The sequence below is a fragment of the Athene noctua genome, chromosome Z (assembly GCF_965140245.1).
Source record: "Athene noctua chromosome Z, bAthNoc1.hap1.1, whole genome shotgun sequence".
Classification (NCBI taxonomy): domain Eukaryota; kingdom Metazoa; phylum Chordata; class Aves; order Strigiformes; family Strigidae; genus Athene; species Athene noctua.
Window position 1 is genome coordinate 47,675,795 of NC_134077.1, and position 16,823 is coordinate 47,692,617.

Below are 16,823 nucleotides of genomic sequence, written 5' to 3' on the forward strand. Positions count from 1 at the left end.
CCGCGGCCCCCCGCCCTGCCGCCCTTCACCGCAGCGGGCTCCGCCGCCGGCTGGGCGGCAGCGGGGTGCGCGCCGGCGCGGAAATAGCTGCTGCCCACCGTGCCGAGGCCACGACGGGGCTGCCGCAGCGGGAGGTACCCTCGGTCCCGCCGCCGTCCCTCCCCGGGGGACTCGGGCTCTCCCCGTCGGCCCAGACGAGGGCAGGTGTTTGGGCGAGGGGCTGCTCCAACGCCCGCCCGAGGGGAGGCACCCGCCCTCCGAGGAAGAGGAAGAGCGGCGGCGGCGGCGGGAGAGTCTACGCCCACCCGACGGAGTCGCCTCGGCAGCGCCCCCGCCCCCGAGGGTTCGCGGGGCAGGGCCGGGCCCCACGGCGAGGAGGAGGAGGAGCAGGAGCAGACGTATCCGGGATTGGGGGCCGCCGGCGCCGCCCGCCCGGCTTGTGGGAGGAGGCGGCAGGAGGAGGAGTGGCGGCGCGGGCCGCAGCGAGCTGGCAGGGCTCGGATCGGCGCGGCGCGGCTGCCCCGGAAGATGGCGGCGGCGGAGGCGGCGGGCACCGCTGCTCCGGGCGGCGGGTGCTGCTCGCCGGCGGGCGGCGGCTCGGTGCCCGTCCTCTTCTGCTTCTCCGTCTTCGCGCGGCCCTCCAGCGTGCCCCACGGCGCCGGCTACGAGCTGCTGATCCAGAAGTTCCTCAGCCTCTACGGGGACCAGATAGACATGCACCGCAAGTTCGTGGTGCAGCTCTTCGCCGAGGAGTGGAGCCAGTACATAGACCTGCCCAAGGGCTTCCTGGTCAGCGAGCGCTGCAAGGTGCGCCTGGTGCCGCTGCAGATACAGGTGAGACCCGACGGCGGGGCAGCGCTGGCCGCCACAGGTGCGTGTGTGCGCGGGCGGCCCCGTCCCGCCGCCGGCGGCGGCTGCCCGGCCTCCCCTGGACCCTGCCGGGGAGAAGCGGCAGCGAGCTGGGGTCTCGGCGGCGGCCGGCGGTCCGCGGCGCGCTGGAGCCGTGGGCAGCGCCCCGCCATCCCACGATGACTTATTTCTCCGTGGAAACTTGTTTTACTGAGGCGGGGATGCAGCCGCGCTCCGCGCCACGTGCGTTTGGTAACCGGGCTTTGCCTTCACTGCCCCGTGAATGGGAAAATCGCCTGGTGGCTGAAATAATAACTTCTCCTTTAAAACAGGCGGCTGGTGCTACCCGGCCTTACCCAGAGGTAATGCCGCTAAGTGGAAACTCAGAGGGTTCTGCCAGACCTAGGTCTCATGGCTTGTAGGTACCAGCGATTTCTGTATCCCTTCTTGCCCCCAAAAGCTTTCTGATTTACAGGTTCCTAACTCACTAGTTTTGTGCCTATAAACCAGGAAGCCAGACTGCCAGACAAGTACAGTACGTGTGTTTCATACTAAGATATCTTCGTGCACACTGGAGGTTTGTGCTAGTCGTGCTGTAATAGTTCCACTTGAAGCAAAATTGCTTTCTTCGTTCTCCAGCATCAAAGAAAACAACTTTAAAAAAACCCCAACCACAAACCAAAACACATTTATTGTTTTAATTCAGAACATACTTCTTAATTTATAACTAAGAAATTTTAGTTTATAGAGCCAACATTACTAACAATTTGAAAAAGCCATGTCATAAAAAATGAAACATTGCTTGTCTTCTGCTGGAACCCTGCTTAACTGTAGTCTCCTGAACCCATAAACTCTCAAGGTAGCCTGTTTGTTTAGATTGTATATCAAGGATGCCTTTGGAGTCTTTTGTCCCTTTCTTAACCCTGTGTATGGAAAGAGTGGTTAAGACGACCAAACTAGTTCAATAACTTATTTTGTTATTTATTATTAATTCCATCACTTGTCATTCATTGTATTTACTTTGCAACCTTTCTCCTTTGTGCGTTGGAAACAGAATGGGTGGGGGCCCGTCCAGAGAAACTCGGAAGGGCAGCCTTTCCAACTTGCAGATGATTCAAGCAAGGATTTTAAAAACAGAATTTGTGTGATTTGGGTGTGTAACAGTGGTGCAGGTCAGAATTTTGTTTCTTATCTGTGTGTGCAGATCACTGCTCTGCAGAGACTCTCTTGCAGATGACTTCTGCACTGAAACTATAAATGGAGCCTGAGGATTGGTAGTAGGATGTACACCTGGGTGTGAAAGGTCAGTGTTGAGACATGGAAGGAAACGTCATTCTCGGGGTGCAGATGCACTACCTAGCTTTGACTGCAGGGATTTGGAATGAACCAATATTTAATGCGATAATTGCCTAATTGATTAGCTGCTTTCACCCATACTGTTGCAATTCTGTGACAATAGCAACTGTTGATAGGAAAATGATGGTACTTGTGTAGTATTTTAGTTGCCGCCTTGATGTACTTCAGCAGCTGAGAATGTGCTGGAGACATCACAATAATGTCAGTCAGTTTGCCTTAAGCCGCCGGCAGGTGCTCTGAGATCATTCGTTTGGGGAACGTTTGGTCTGATACAGTCACAGCTGCACTTTTTAAGACCCTTTAGGATTTACTGATGGGAGGATTATACTTTCTTTCTGTATGTTGATTCATGCACTGCCACTGTTGTGTGCCTTCCCCCACACCCCCCATTGCTGATCTTTTTATCTGCAGTTACACCTGACATAGGTTTGTCAACTCTGCATGCAGCATAGTCAGTTGAAATACCATTCTGAACATGTCTTTCAAGAGGGACAACCTTTGCTCACTGATGTGATTAGACTTGCATATTTGGAAACATTTAGTTTAATGTTAAGATTCACAGATACAAGCATCTGAATCCCTAGACAATAATTTCACTATTTTTATATGTGTGCTTTATAAAATATAAGTATGCGTTTAGTTATGGATGGCGTTTTAACCCCTAGGATCGTAGTGCCCATGAAGTCTGGAACCATATCCTCCCATTTTGATTCCTGTGCAGACCTGTCATGGAAGGATGCCTTTTGTTGTAGTGGCTCAAGAAATGTCAGCACCAAATGGTGTTTGATTGGGCTGTTTCAGTTTCCTGTCCCTGCACTTGAGAGGGGCAGTTACTCTCATGGAGGAGTCACCATATGTTGCCCTCAGAAAGCCACTCCACACAGCCCGGTTCAGGCCTTGATCTGTGCAGGGACATTTGCTCTCCAGTCATATTTGTGCCTTTGTAATGTGCTCATATATGTACATTTGGTTGGTTTAGCTGACCTGGAGCAAAACAGCCACTTTAACTTTTAATGGCCACGCAGTGTTAGGCAGGCTGGTGGATGCAGTAAACCCTGATGTTCAGCCTGGCTGCCACTCTTGGAACTCCTCAAACACAGTCTTGCGGTGAGGAGGGATTTTTCTTTTGGCCTCCCCCGACAGGTGAGGAGGGCATTTGCTCACATCTTGAGGAACTGACTGTTAGCAGAATGGAGCCATTTCTTTCCATTGGTTTTACATGTTTCAAATATTTCTGGTTGGGGCAGGGGAATTCAGGGCCACTTTAATCTCTTCTAACTCTAAATGCAGTTAAATAGTGCTATTAGAGCTGCTGTGTTTTGCTCTAACTGCTGTAGCTGTCTTTGGGGGAGAGAAGCAGTAAGCACTTTGGAGGTACTGGAAGACAAGACATCTATACTCTTTACAGCTTGTAATAGAGGAGTTTGGCCAGCATTCGAATATATGCCTGAGAGCAGCTGTTTCAGTCACTGTGACTTCAACTTCAGGGTGACTTCTCTTCAGCAGTACTTGTGCTCTGTGTTTACAGACTTATAACCTTATGATGCTAGAGCTAAAAGGGTAAAATTATTATTGAAATCATTGCATAAAGCACCTCTACTTCAGGGTGTTTTTTTTAAAAGACACTTTGACATCTCAGATGTATCCTTCTTGCAGAAGGCTGCTTGCAGAGTGATAGATACTTAATTGTTGCTGAAATATAAGGTAAATAAGAGCTATTTATACACAGATTTTCAATCTTTTTGCACATATATAATTGCTACATTCAGATGCTTTGGAAGTACAAGAAAGATTAGCTCTATGGAGCCTAAGTCCATTTTCTGAAGACCAGGAAAAGTCAAAGCATAAATTGCAGTCAATGAGGGGATTTGTTTCCCTTTTTTTTTTTTTTTTTTAAAAACAAATTCTGATACATTGGTGCTACAATTAAATATAATGTTACTAAATAATTTTTTTTTTTTTTTTTTTTTTTAAATCGGCGTTTGGAATCTTAAAGAAGGGAAAAAAAAAAAAAAAGACTGAAAATATTGGAAGAGGCTTCTTCAAATCCAGACTCCTTGTTTGTGTATCTTTACTCTGCAGCAAGCATTTTGCTAATTTTGGATTTTGATAAAGTATTTTATACTGTCTTAATTATATGAACATCATGTGCTTATCTAACTAAATTTGTCCTTTTAAATGCTGAATTGTACATGAAAGACTGCACTTTGTCTTAGCATAAAATAAATATTTATACTCCTATGTTGAAACACTTGTAACCTGTTTTTCTCTTGAAAAACATGAAACTGAATTTCTTCAATTTTTTTTTCTTTGAAAGCAGCAAAGTAAAACCAAATCCTACAGATTTCCTTTTAGAAATGAAAGAGAAGTGATAGCTTCTTTTCTTTTTATGACATCCTTGAAATACAAAGGCTGTAAGGTCCTCCACTCTGCCCTTTTAGTGGGTAACCTTGGCAAGAGATTTATGAGTGATGTCACACGGGATATTTTTCTTCTTCCATTTTCTTGTTAATTACAAATACTGGGGGGAAATTGCTTTTTGTATGTGTAATGGTTTCCTGAAGTTTGACCAGGGAAAGTACAGATAAAGAGCCAGTATGCTTGAGTAGTTTTGTAGAGCTGACTCTAATTACAGTAGTTCATCAGTCACGTTTTGTATGATTAATAACAATCAGCAGAGGTGAAATAGATGTGAAAAAACATCTGTCCTTTCCACCTAGGCCTTTTCTAGAATAGGATTTAAAGCAATATATGTAACTTGTGACAGCATACCTTTAAATCCTGGTCTGGACAAGGTCCTAGAGATTACTTCTCTAGCTGCGTAAAAGATTTGCATCAAGTTACGTGTCCATCTGATGTACCTATTCTGGTTGTGCTGTGGATAGCTTCCAGCTGGAGGGAAGAAAGTCCTGGCGACTAACTGAGAGGGGTGAAGCAAAACAAATGAAAAAGCGCATATACTCTGGGTGAACTTTGGTTGGGGTTGATTTGGGATTTGGGGGTTTTGTTTTTTGCTTTTAAATTCGGGTTGTTTAGCAACATACTGGCTGAGTAGATGTATCTTTGTGGTGAATTCGAACAGGTACCATGTGGCTGCAGTGGCTCACCATCCATGCCCAGCCTGCCTCTCCACAGAGTGAAAGCAAACAGGTGCTGGCATGCTGGCCAGCATTTGATGGATGTTTGGATGTAGGTTTGCCCCCACACCAGCTCACTGGTAGGGTGTGGGTGGTCATGATTTTCACTGTCAGGATGTGTGAGCTGGAGGTGTCCCATGTAGCTAATGCAGTGTGGCTGTGGAAGGGGAGGACAGCTTTGAGAGCAAGTGTGCAGTAGGATTTAAGTGGCACATAGAAGAAGCAGTAAGTGGACACTTTCCTTTATACTTAGTAGATACACTGTGAATTTATTTATGGACTGCATTAGCTATTGTTTATGAAACTTAGTTTCAAATTGCATTCTGCAGTGCTCTGTCCTTCCCACATCTGCTACTCCAAGTAACACCAGCAGGTGTTAATTTTTTTTATCTCACATCTGTTTATTCAGGTTTCTTCTTGTTCTGCCACATGTTGCATGGTTCCATTCAGACTGGAAGTTAATCAGAAATAAATATGAAAATCAATATAGGAACTATTTGTGTTAGATTTTGTAAAAACTTATTTAGCAAATATATAGTTAACCCAAGTTTATTTTTGAGTGCCACTGATGTTAAACTGAAGGCATAAATTAAAGAATATTAAACCAACTTGATAATAGAGGAAAACAGGTCCCTGTGATGTTTGTCATAAACACATTGGATTATGGATTCAGTGGAAGTATCTAATGAGGATGCTCCTTTGCTGGAGCAAAACTTTTCTTCAGTGCTTAGCTGTCAAATCAGAAGAATACTGAAGTGGGCTCTATAAGATCTGTTCTGAATCCACTATTTGTAAATATTCCATCATCCCTGTTATTGCCGAAATTTAGGCAAATACTCTTTTTGCAAAAGGTGCCAAGCTGGGAGGAGCTGTAAACTTCTGAGAATCCAGACTTTTCAGGACAGGATGGAGAAACAAGGTGAAATAAGATGGAGTTCAAAATGGAAGCAACAAAGATAGAAATAATTCCTGTGCTAACACAGAAGTAATCAACTAAGCAACTAAAAGATGAGGGAGAGTTCAAGGGATGATTTTAAGGTTAAAATGCATCTCAGGAGTCAAAACATTATCAATTATGAAGAGAGCAATTTAGTGTAATGGAAAGTACAAATTGAACAGGGCCTTCAAAGGCTGTGAATTGGCTGATCTCCTCTGAGGTGCTGAGTGCTGAGAAGTATTATGGGCAGAGAAATACTACTATTATAGTAGTACAATGCAATGTGAAAAGCATCCCAAGGAGGGCAATGAAAATTATTTATTGAAAATATTAGGTATGTTTTAGAGTAAGGGAGTGCAGGGAAAAGACTAAAGGGAGACTTAATCTGAGTCTTGAGGCATGATAATAGGTGGTAGTGCATGCTTATGCACATGAAGGGGGATAGTAATGCTCTTGTGTTTCAAGTCCACCATGGACAGGACTGGAAATAAGCTCTTAAATGGCAACAAAGGATCTGTGGTTGAGAAAACACTGCAATATAAAGATGACAGAGCTGTGGGGTAAATTGCATAGGAGCTCTGTAAATTGTGTATTGCTGTTGGGTCAGATCAGGTAGGTATCTCTGAAGAATATTTGCATTTGATTGATCCTTCTGCAGAGGCAGACTAGGAAGCTGCTTGAAGGCCTTGCTAGTTTATTCATAGTTGTTCCTGTGCTAAGGATGCTAGTGCCATCCACTGCCTTGCCATAGGAATGTGTATACTAAGGCAGTAGACTAACTCCACATAGATCGTTCTACAATCCATGATGGTTTGCAGTAGTTCAAAATGATCTTAAAGAAATTAAAGTGGTGGAGTGATTTATAGAAGAAAATGATGGATTTTGATTGTCGTATAAATGCCAAGACAAAATGACATGTTTTCTGAGTAGGAAGCACACTTATAAATATTGCCTATTCCAAATCCTCTATTTTTGCTGTTGAGCGGTGGGAAAGTTAAATGTCATGATTGACTGCTCTGATGTTAGTAAGTGCGAGAGTTAGAATGGCTCACAGTAGGTGCTCACTGTGGTGTTGAATTGCACATTAATACTTCCCACCAGCTGGGGAAGTATTGCATTGTTCAGGCACATAGATGGATGGTGTTCAAGAACAAGGCTGTTATTCAATATTTAATTTTATTTTCAAGCATTCTTGGTCCCAGGTCTCATGTATTACATGATGTAGAATCTCAGAAATGTTGTTTGGGAGAGCTGTCTAGAGACTGCCTTCCATAACTCCTATGCAAATCCAATTCTTGATCAAATCAGCTATTGCTTTTGCTGAATGCTGAAAAACTCAAAGGGTGGAGATCCTACCACCTGTGGTAAGCTGTTTCTGTGCAGTTGTACCTTTCTAGTGAAAAAGATTTTCCTGTTGCCTGTTGTGATGCTCTTCTGTGTTCCGCTGGCGTCAGTGGGTCCAGTGTTAGAGTATCTGCTCTATGGTCATTACTGCATTTGCCTGTGTAACTGCTTGTATTAACAGTATGGCCATTTTATCCACAAGGACTGGAAGAACTATGGTTAGGAACATTTGTTGTTTTGGCAGTAGTGATGTACTGAATCTGAGAAGTGTGGAAATTTAGCATTTACAGTTGTAAGGCACAAGTCATTTTCAGAACAGTATGAACAGGCCATTCTGTATGGTTCAGTCTGGCCAATACTGTACTTTTTTAGCCTTGGAAACCGAGATCAAATGTGTTTTACTCAGGAGATAATGGTGAATCAATGAAAGATTTGGGACTAATATTTAAGGATTCCTAGTTCCTGTGTGGCAAGTTGTGCTTGGCTGGCCACCAGGTGCCCACCAAGCTGCTCCATCACTCCCCATCCTCAACAAGACAGGGGTTCTCCTGACAAAAAGTTTGTGGGTCAAGATAAGGACAGGGAAATCACTTACTGATTAACATCACAGACTAGACTTGGGGAAATGAACTTAATTTACTGCCAGTCAATAACAGAGTAGAATAATGAGAAATAAGAACAAATGTAAACACACCTTGCATCTACCCTTCCCTTCTTCCCAGGCTCAGGTTCTCTTCCAAGCTCTACCTCCTTCCTGCAGGCATTGCAGAGGGATGGAGAATGGGGTATTGTGGTCAGTTCATCACGCGTTGTCTCTGCCACTCCTTCCCCCTTACACTCTTCTTCAGGCTGCAGATCTGACATGGGGCAGCTTCTGGCATCGTCTCACAAAAGCCACCTCTTCAGCCTCCCCCCACTACCAAAACCTTGCCGTACAAACCCAATACATCTCTGCTCTTCCAAAATATACTGTTTCACGGATACTGTAATTTTGTTTCTGTTTAAAACATCACAACTTCAGTTTGCAGAAAATGAAATACATGCAATTAATGGCTACTTCCAGAAGCAGTTTATTCAATTTGATTAAAAGCTCCTGAAGGGATGTAATTTATTTTGAGTTGCTTTAGAACTAAATGATAGTATGTAGTTGCTTTCTTCCCTGTAGCCTCCAGCTGAAGCCTTACCTTTTGCTTCTGCAGGTAGTGGAAGTAATTTCATACAAATACAAAACACCCTTTCAAAGTCTGAGGAAAATGCAGTCTTTGATTTCTTTTTTCTTGCCCTCCCTTCTACCCATTGGTGGTCCATACAAGGGAAACTCTGGAAGATTATTTTTATCATTAAAATGTATTTAGTTCAGTTTCTGGTCATAGTACTGACAAGCTTCTCTGCTTTTATTTTAGCCTTTGGACTTTCATCAGACTTGATTTTATGTCCATTCTAAGAGTTGAGGATTTAAAAATGAATTTGAGAAATGTAATTATTTTGTTAGGGTTTGGTTGTTTGTTTTTTTTTAAGCAGTACTTTAGGCAGTATGCTACTCTGCTTCCCTTCAGGGCTCAGAAGTTTCCATGTACATTTACATTGACCTGGGTCTCCCACCTAATAAAATCTTGATTACCTAAGTGTACTATACTACTCAGTGTCAGCCATTCGCTTGAATTTAGAAGCATACCAAAATCAGGCTTGAGACACCTCTCTCCTATTTTGTCTTAAAGTAACATAAATCTGTTACTTTGCAGAGGTGTTGCAGACTCTTTCTCATTCTGCTGCTTTTCTGAAAGGGTATTCACTGCCACAGAAAATGTTATCATTATTTTGTTTTTCAGATGACTACTTTGGGCAACCTGACACCCTCAAGCACTGTGTTTTTCTGCTGTGATATGCAAGAGCGATTCCGGCCTGCCATCAAGTATTTTGGTGATATCATCAGCGTGGGCCAACGACTGGTATGGCTTTTGCTTTTTTTTCTTGTAGTGAGTTTTGATCACACATGTAAATTATTATTTCATACACAGCCAGTTTACTGGTTATTCAATTTCAGATAATAATGATGACTTTGTTGTTATCATTCTTTAATAATTTCTGTTCTTGTACGCTTTCCTCCCTGCCCTTTTGCAGCTCCAAGGTGCACGGCTCTTAGGAATTCCAGTTATTGTAACTGAACAGTATCCCAAAGGCCTTGGCAGCACTGTGCAAGAAATTGATTTAACAGGAGCTAAACTCGTGCTTCCCAAAACAAAATTTTCAATGGTGTTGCCAGAAGTTGAAGCAGCATTAGCAGAGATTCCTGGAGTCCGCAGCGTTGTCCTGTTTGGAGTAGAAGTATGTGCCTTGTCATTCCTATACTGTTCTATAGTAATGTCTGTTGGCCCACAACAGTATTGTTTTCTGTAATTAGAAAACCAGTCAATTTATATTGCTAAGAGCTCAGATATCCTCTACAGACTAGATTATTCTTGTGTTATTTTTCTTTGATATTATCTCATAATAAACTTTGAAATTAGATATTTTTAAACTACAGGCTCTTGTCTCAAGCTTGATAGGTATTTAAAACCCACATTGAGTTCACTAGTAATGTCAGGGATAGAAAAATATATATTTCAACCTTACTTAATTATGTACTCTAATTTGGCATTGTGCTACTCATGTTTTATAATAATGGTTTGTTGGTGGGTTTTTTGCCTTTGATTTCTCCCCTGTAGACTCATGTCTGCATCCAGCAAACAGCACTGGAATTAATTGGCAGAGGTCTGGAAGTTCATATCGTAGCTGATGCCACCTCATCAAGAAGTATGATGGACAGAATGTTTGCTCTTGAGGTAAGTTTCTTAGTGAAGGCTTTCTCCACCTTAGGTCTATATGTTATATAATTTCCCTGCTTATTGTAAGCTAATAATGAATTTCTAAGGACAGTAAGCAGTGCACAAATGTAGACTTGAGAAGAGGTGAATGCTCTGATTCTCAGAATAGTTTCCAGGATGGAGAAGGATTACTGCCTTATTTTTCCTCCTTAAAGTGTGATTTAGTATGTGGAACCCAGTTTGGGACACTTTAAAAGTGATTGTTTCGTGCAGTCTAGGTTACTCTGTATCGCCATTAGCATCTGGGAATATTTTCTTATGTTATCTGTACAGTAGAGTAAAAGTGCTACAGAGCTTTTGGTTTTGTTGTTCCAAACAGTATTTGTTCTGCCTTTGAAATTCCTTGAAATGCAATGGAGTATAGTAAATGATCATGGTCAAAGCTTTCTTGTATGTCTGTCCCTCCCTCTGCTCTTTCTTATCAGTGCAAATTAAAGCTTAATCTCAAGACTCTGGGATTATAGCAAAGACTTTTTTTCCCCCCCTTCTAGGAGCTTAGTCTAACTAAATGTTGAGAAAGTGAAGATAAATGTAGCAAGAAGATTTGAAAGCATGTAACAGCTACATGGTAGCAAATTCATTGTTTTTTGATAGCGTTGGAAATCAAATACATATATACGTAAAGCATTGCAATTTTTGCCTCAGGACCTAACAATTGTTTGGAAACTGGAAACAGTTACAGCATGTTATACTTTTTTCATAGATTTGGAGAAGACTTTTAATTTATTCTGTTTCTCATGAATAAGAGAATTAAAGGCTAAAGGGAAATCCCAGCATATAGCATTTGATGAAACCTGTGACTTTGATTAAGTGGAAGCTTAATGTCATCTGTCACATAAAGCACAGTGACTCACACAGAGTGTACGAATGACTGAAATCATGGACTTCCAAAGTCAATGTGGTGCAGCAGCAGTAACAGACAAAACAAATATAGAAAACCTGAAATGTTTGCCTTATTGCGTAGGTCTTTGTACATTTACTTACCACTTACACTGTGTCTGCAAGCATAGAAGTTAGTTCAGTGTAATAGAGGTTAAAGCAGTGACTAGCTAACTTTGCTTTTCTTTCTGGTTGAAAAGGTATCTATCATTTTAAAGGTGCAGCTGGTTGCAAAAGCTGTAATCCAGGAAGATTGGTCAGTTTTAGGTATTTTAGTATACCTTTGCAGTGTTTTCTCACCAAGCACAAAGAAAACATTTTTTTGTGATCCCCTAAGTAATCATTAAAATGACATTCAGGGAACATTTGCTGGCTTGCTGTCATGAGCCAGCCAGTTATATGGCAGTAACTCCTCATCCTCTGTGGCTGCACATGACAACATTGTCATCTTCTTGTGCTGTAGAGCCTCTTAAAAATGCTACTGAGGGCTGTGGGCTAGAATGACCATACTTGAGAGCAGGAGACCAGAAGAAAGGAACATATGTACTGGGCATGTCAGTAATCCTGACTAACTATTGCAATACGTTTCTTATGCAAATTCATAAAATACCAAAGCATTGGGTAATCCTGTTTTGGTCTCACCATACAGCTGACAGTTCCTAGTCACTCTCTTTTAGTTAGTGAACCTGACATTGGAGCAAGTTTGCCCAAGAGGCATATCTGGTGAGCTGAGGTGAGGTTCATTGATCTGGCTTCCCTGATCCTTCTCCTTACCTTTCTGGGAAGATGGATGTAACATTTATCTTTTCCCAGTAACACAGTCTTCCTTTGTTCACAGTGACCTTTAAGGATAATAGAATGACCTTGTAGTGATAACAACCAGCTTCCTCAGCAACCTCAAATAAATCCCATTTGGTCCCACCTGATCATTCAGTTCTCTGCATTTACCCTCAGGTACTATGTGTTCTGGTGGTGCTGGTGATGAACATGCAAATACCTGAACGGGTGTTCCAGGAAGCACAGTTTGAATTAATTGAGAGCCAAAGCTTTCATGTCTTCCTGATAACCCTTAAGAGTTATTGTCTCTGCTTCTGTTGTGCACTTAAAAATGACAGCAGGCAAAACCTTGCTACCAAAAACCACCCAGAAACCAAAAAACCTCAAAATTTCTAGTAGTGAAATAATTCAACCCAACTGGCCGAGGTTGTGGCTGTTATCAGATGAAAATACCTTGTGTCATTGCTTGGTCTCAGATTGAGCAAGCTCAGTGTTTTCCTGCTGGATTTCTTTTCTGTTCTACATCTGTTCTACTTGTTCCTGCAGTATGGATACAACACACGCTGGCTGCTTTCCTTGGTCTGAAAGAGTATGTTCTAACAAAACTTTTCCTTCCTTTGAAAGTAATCCAGTATGCTTAGCACATGCTTCTCTTCATTCCTACTAATCTCAAAACTGTACAAGTTCTTCTTAGTCCTAGAAGTAAGAGTGTAAGCCAATGCCAATCTCTTTGAGATGTGATATGTTTTGCTTCTAAAGAGAAGATGTTCTATTTTTTCAGTCAACTTTTCTGAGAAGGCAAGGTTCTTTAACAGTCTGTTTTTTCTCTCATCCATACTAGTTAAAAGCAAAACCTTTGTATTCCTGGAGAAGTACAATTTGAAAATGTTGCCATAATACTTCATTTTGGTTTTCCGATTTTTCTCTTTTTTATGTGTGTGTGGTTTAAACAAGCATGTCATTGTGCAGAATAGGAGAGCTGGGGAAGCTATCTGCTTTGTTTCACCTTGAGAATATTGCAGGACTTACCGTTGTTGCAACAAGAAGCAATATCTTAAGTAATCCTAACCTAGTAAGTTTATAATTATATAGACTGTAGTTACATATATTTACTGGTCCCCTAAAATTAGTAACTTTCCCCCATTAATTGTTTTCTCATTGAACAACTAGAGTGATCTATGTCTGCCATAGAAAATTGAGAACTTCTCTTTTCTGTAGTAATTACTATTGAAACCTGTCTGAAGGCATACATATCTGTATTTTCTGACTCATGCCCTCCCTTGGCTCATTCAGGACCCTGTTAGATTTGGTGGAGTGTGAAGCTGAGTAGAGAATGATGGAGAGAAGGCTGGATCCATGAAGAGTTTTACTGCCAAAGCATCTGTACCATTGCTGGGAAGCTGATAGGGGCTCAGGGGGTGGCCAGCCTTTACTTAAGATAACTGCTACATAAGCAACAGCCACAGTCTTAAAAGTCCAGCAGCTTTTCAATAAGTCCTGCGGCTTGGGCTAAATGAAGCATTGTTCTGTTTAGTTGCACACTTAGAAGATCTAGCAGACGTCTTTCAGTTTTGCTTTCTATACAGTGGTGCTTTTTATTCTATAGTCTGTGAAAAGTAACTCAGGAGTTACAGAGGCTGTAATGAGGTGTTCATTAAAAGGAGGTGCTCTTGTGCCGTTGTGTGATTTATAAGGTCTGTAGAAGAGCTTTTCACCATCTCCTGAGATTATGAGTACTAGTGTGCTGTTTAGTCCAAAGGCCAATGTAGTACTGCATAACAAGCCTTGAAAGAGAAGTTGTTAAAATTAAGTTGCCTGATTAGCACCTTTGTCTTGGACCTCACTATTTTTTTTTTTTTCCCAGACCTTCCAATCTGCATGAGAGTGAAGGAAGCTATCCTTGGGACCATGCAAGGGGAAAGGGTTGTTAATATAAAAGGGGATGTGTCTTCTGTGTGTCAAATCTCACAGGGGAAAGAACCATGGCCAAGTAGGAAGCCTTATTTGTAATCCAGGGCAGCATTTTTTCCTCAGTAAAGTCTGAAAACAGTCGCTTTCCATCCTAGCTTTATAAATGGCACTGCCAAGAAATGTTGGAATGGAACTGGCAAGACTTTTGGTAATACCGTTGGTCTATTTTACAAAAGGTATACTCACTCACATTTGCAAGTATCTCATGTTATTCTCTCTCCACTCTTTTCTCTTTCAGCGTCTTTCTCGTACTGGAATTATAGTTACTACTAGCGAAGCTATATTGCTGCAGCTGGTAGCTGATAAAGAACATCCAAAATTCAAAGAAATCCAAAATCTCATTAAGGCGAGTGCCCCTGAATCAGGGCTCCTTTCCAAAGTTTGAAGAGGATGAAGAGGAAGTAGATCTCATTGTCATCTTTAAGGAGGGAGGAACGCTGTAAGCGCACTTGTATACCTTCTTTCACTAAGACTTTGGTAGAAGTGTAAAATTAAAAATTGACATACTCATGCTTGCCTTAGCAAAATTGTCTGGTTATACGTCTGGGTGCCAGTATGTTCTGTTTAGTTACAGCTGTCGGAGATATTGGGTACCGTAGGACCTTTTTGTTGTCAAATTTTCTTCTTTATTTAAAAAGCAAAAATTAGCAGAGGTGCCTGCTAGTCTATAACATACACTGGTTGTAGCAGCTCCAAAAAGTGAATATTTCTGTGACACCTCTTGATTGTGCACTTTGTAAAAGTGTTCTGTGATACTCCGGTTTACTTTTGTACTAATAGAAGACAATTATGTATTGGATAGATGTGATGAAATATGATATAATGTTTTATGTAAATGAAGTATTTTATTAGGGTATAAGTTAAAACATAGTAAGATATATGGACTACATGTGCGCTGTTGTTCTCTGGAACAAAATATAAGCACTTTGCTTCATAGACAAGACACACAGATCTAGCAGCAGCTGATGTTTGATTGCTGTAGGTAGATGAAGCCTGCATCATGACTCTCACTTATTCTGATATTGACTGCCCAAACTGTATTTCACTTAAGTGTACACAAACAGAAAACTGTTGTTTAATGAGTTCTTTATAAACAACGGGTGTAAAATCCTTCAGAACTAGCAGAAGGTTACCATTTAAGTACATGGATAAGTATGCTAAGGATGTTAAAGAACAAAAGCTTTTCAGCTTCAAGTGCTGAATCTGCTACAATGTGTAGATTCATTTTGTGGAGTTTTACCCCATTTTAGTTAGACTGAATAATTTCTTTTGATTTACTCATTTGGCCAAGCAAGCTCTGAAAGAAACCTCTGCTTCTTTAGGTTTTATGCTTTTTTTGTGGGCTGCAGCTGGGTGGAGTTTGAATGGAATCTGGCCTAAAAGCATTCTTCAGCAAAATAGCATCTTTAACTTGACGATAAATATTTTTTCTGTCTTTTAACACATGGTTGTTCATAAAGGCACTTCCTTCATGCTCCAGTGGTTTAAACAATGTTGTCTAAAGTTTACAGTCTGACTGAGACACTTATTTTTTTAAAAGAGTACTAGAAGATGTCATAATGAACACAGATCTTTTTGGTAGAAAACCAATTAGAGTACATGTATTGTTTTAAATTGCTTATTTTCCCCACGAGGTGGCTCTAAAAGAATTGTTTCAGAGAGTTATAACCTTTATATGTTTAAAACAAATAAAATGTTAACATTTGCTGTCTCTCTTACGCTTGTGATATTTATTGAAGAGCAAATCCTGAAAGCTGTGTTTGCCACAGACCAGTTTTGTGCAGCTGTGGAATTTCTATAGATTTCATGGGAGTTTTGTGTAAACATCAAGGGTGGGTAATATCTACTAATACTTGTCTTCTGCATCTAGTTACAGTGTTACTTAGTGCTCCAAAAGATGAATGAACGTTATGCTTCAAGCTGAAGGCAGGGAGGAGAGTTGAGTTGAAGAACCATTGTGCTCTATCACTGACCTACTTTTTACTTTCTTTTCTGGTATATTAATCACATTGCCTAGCAGTATAAAGTCCACCTATATAAATCAACAGCTGTGCACAGACTGTAAATTTCATATGAAGTAGTGGTTTTATTTCTTCTTTTTTTATTCTTACCTTTATGTGTTGATGGTACCTAGAGTTAGTAATTGAAGGAAAAATTATAACTTTTTTTTTACTCTTTTTTTTAAAACAGTATCAAATTCCTCAGTTACAAATACATGGGTTTTTAAGATATAATTGTATTTGTTTCTAAAAAATGACCATTTTTATACAAACATAAGTTGAAGGACAGAAGTAACAAGTTCCTTTGCACACAGTCCTTTCCAAAATAAGGTTTTTAGCAGAAGGGTAATTACTTGGTAGCAAGATGTCACTAGAGAAGATTCTATAAAATACATTTACTTTTTTTTAGTATTTGCATAGTTTTCTGTGGCAAACTAGATTTTTGTCAAGGTCCTTAATTTGTGAGGTTTTTTCCACAAGGTAAAAAAATAAGAATGCAGGAATAGCCAGTGTTAGGCTATAAAACTGAGCTTAGATGTGAATTTAGAGGCAGAATGATTGAAGTCTTTCTTCATTAGATGGCTATGTTAATCAGCATCAACATAGATCATTCAGATGAGATTCTAAGACTGTTTATTTAAAAAGAATGGGAAAAGTGTTGCCATACTTCTCTTATGTTAAGTAAGTTTATTCACAGGAGATAATTTCC

General features: G+C 40.9%; 1 protein-coding gene across 1 annotated transcript; it reads left to right on the forward strand.

The window, feature by feature from the left end:
- The first annotated feature begins 432 nt into the window (after positions 1 to 432).
- Positions 433 to 15,839, forward strand: ISOC1 (isochorismatase domain containing 1). Its single transcript, XM_074932544.1, has 5 exons — positions 433 to 834; positions 9,453 to 9,572; positions 9,745 to 9,948; positions 10,329 to 10,445; positions 14,353 to 15,839. Exons 1-5 carry the CDS (start codon positions 529 to 531, stop codon positions 14,497 to 14,499), a joined length of 894 nt encoding a protein of 297 aa, XP_074788645.1. The 5' UTR covers positions 433 to 528; the 3' UTR covers positions 14,500 to 15,839.
- Positions 15,840 to 16,823: the final 984 nt, after the last annotated feature.

What these genes read in the sequence shown, in the direction of transcription:
- ISOC1 (XM_074932544.1), top strand. Translation starts at nt 529, where the DNA reads ATGGCGGCGGCGGAGGCGGCGGGCACCGCTGCTCCGGGCGGCGGGTGC. An exon ending in TGGTGCCGCTGCAGATACAG is followed by an intron (nt 835 to 9,452) that starts GTGAGACCCGAC and finishes TTTGTTTTTCAG; the next exon opens with ATGACTACTTTGGGCAACCT. An exon ending in TCAGCGTGGGCCAACGACTG is followed by an intron (nt 9,573 to 9,744) that starts GTATGGCTTTTG and finishes GCCCTTTTGCAG; the next exon opens with CTCCAAGGTGCACGGCTCTT.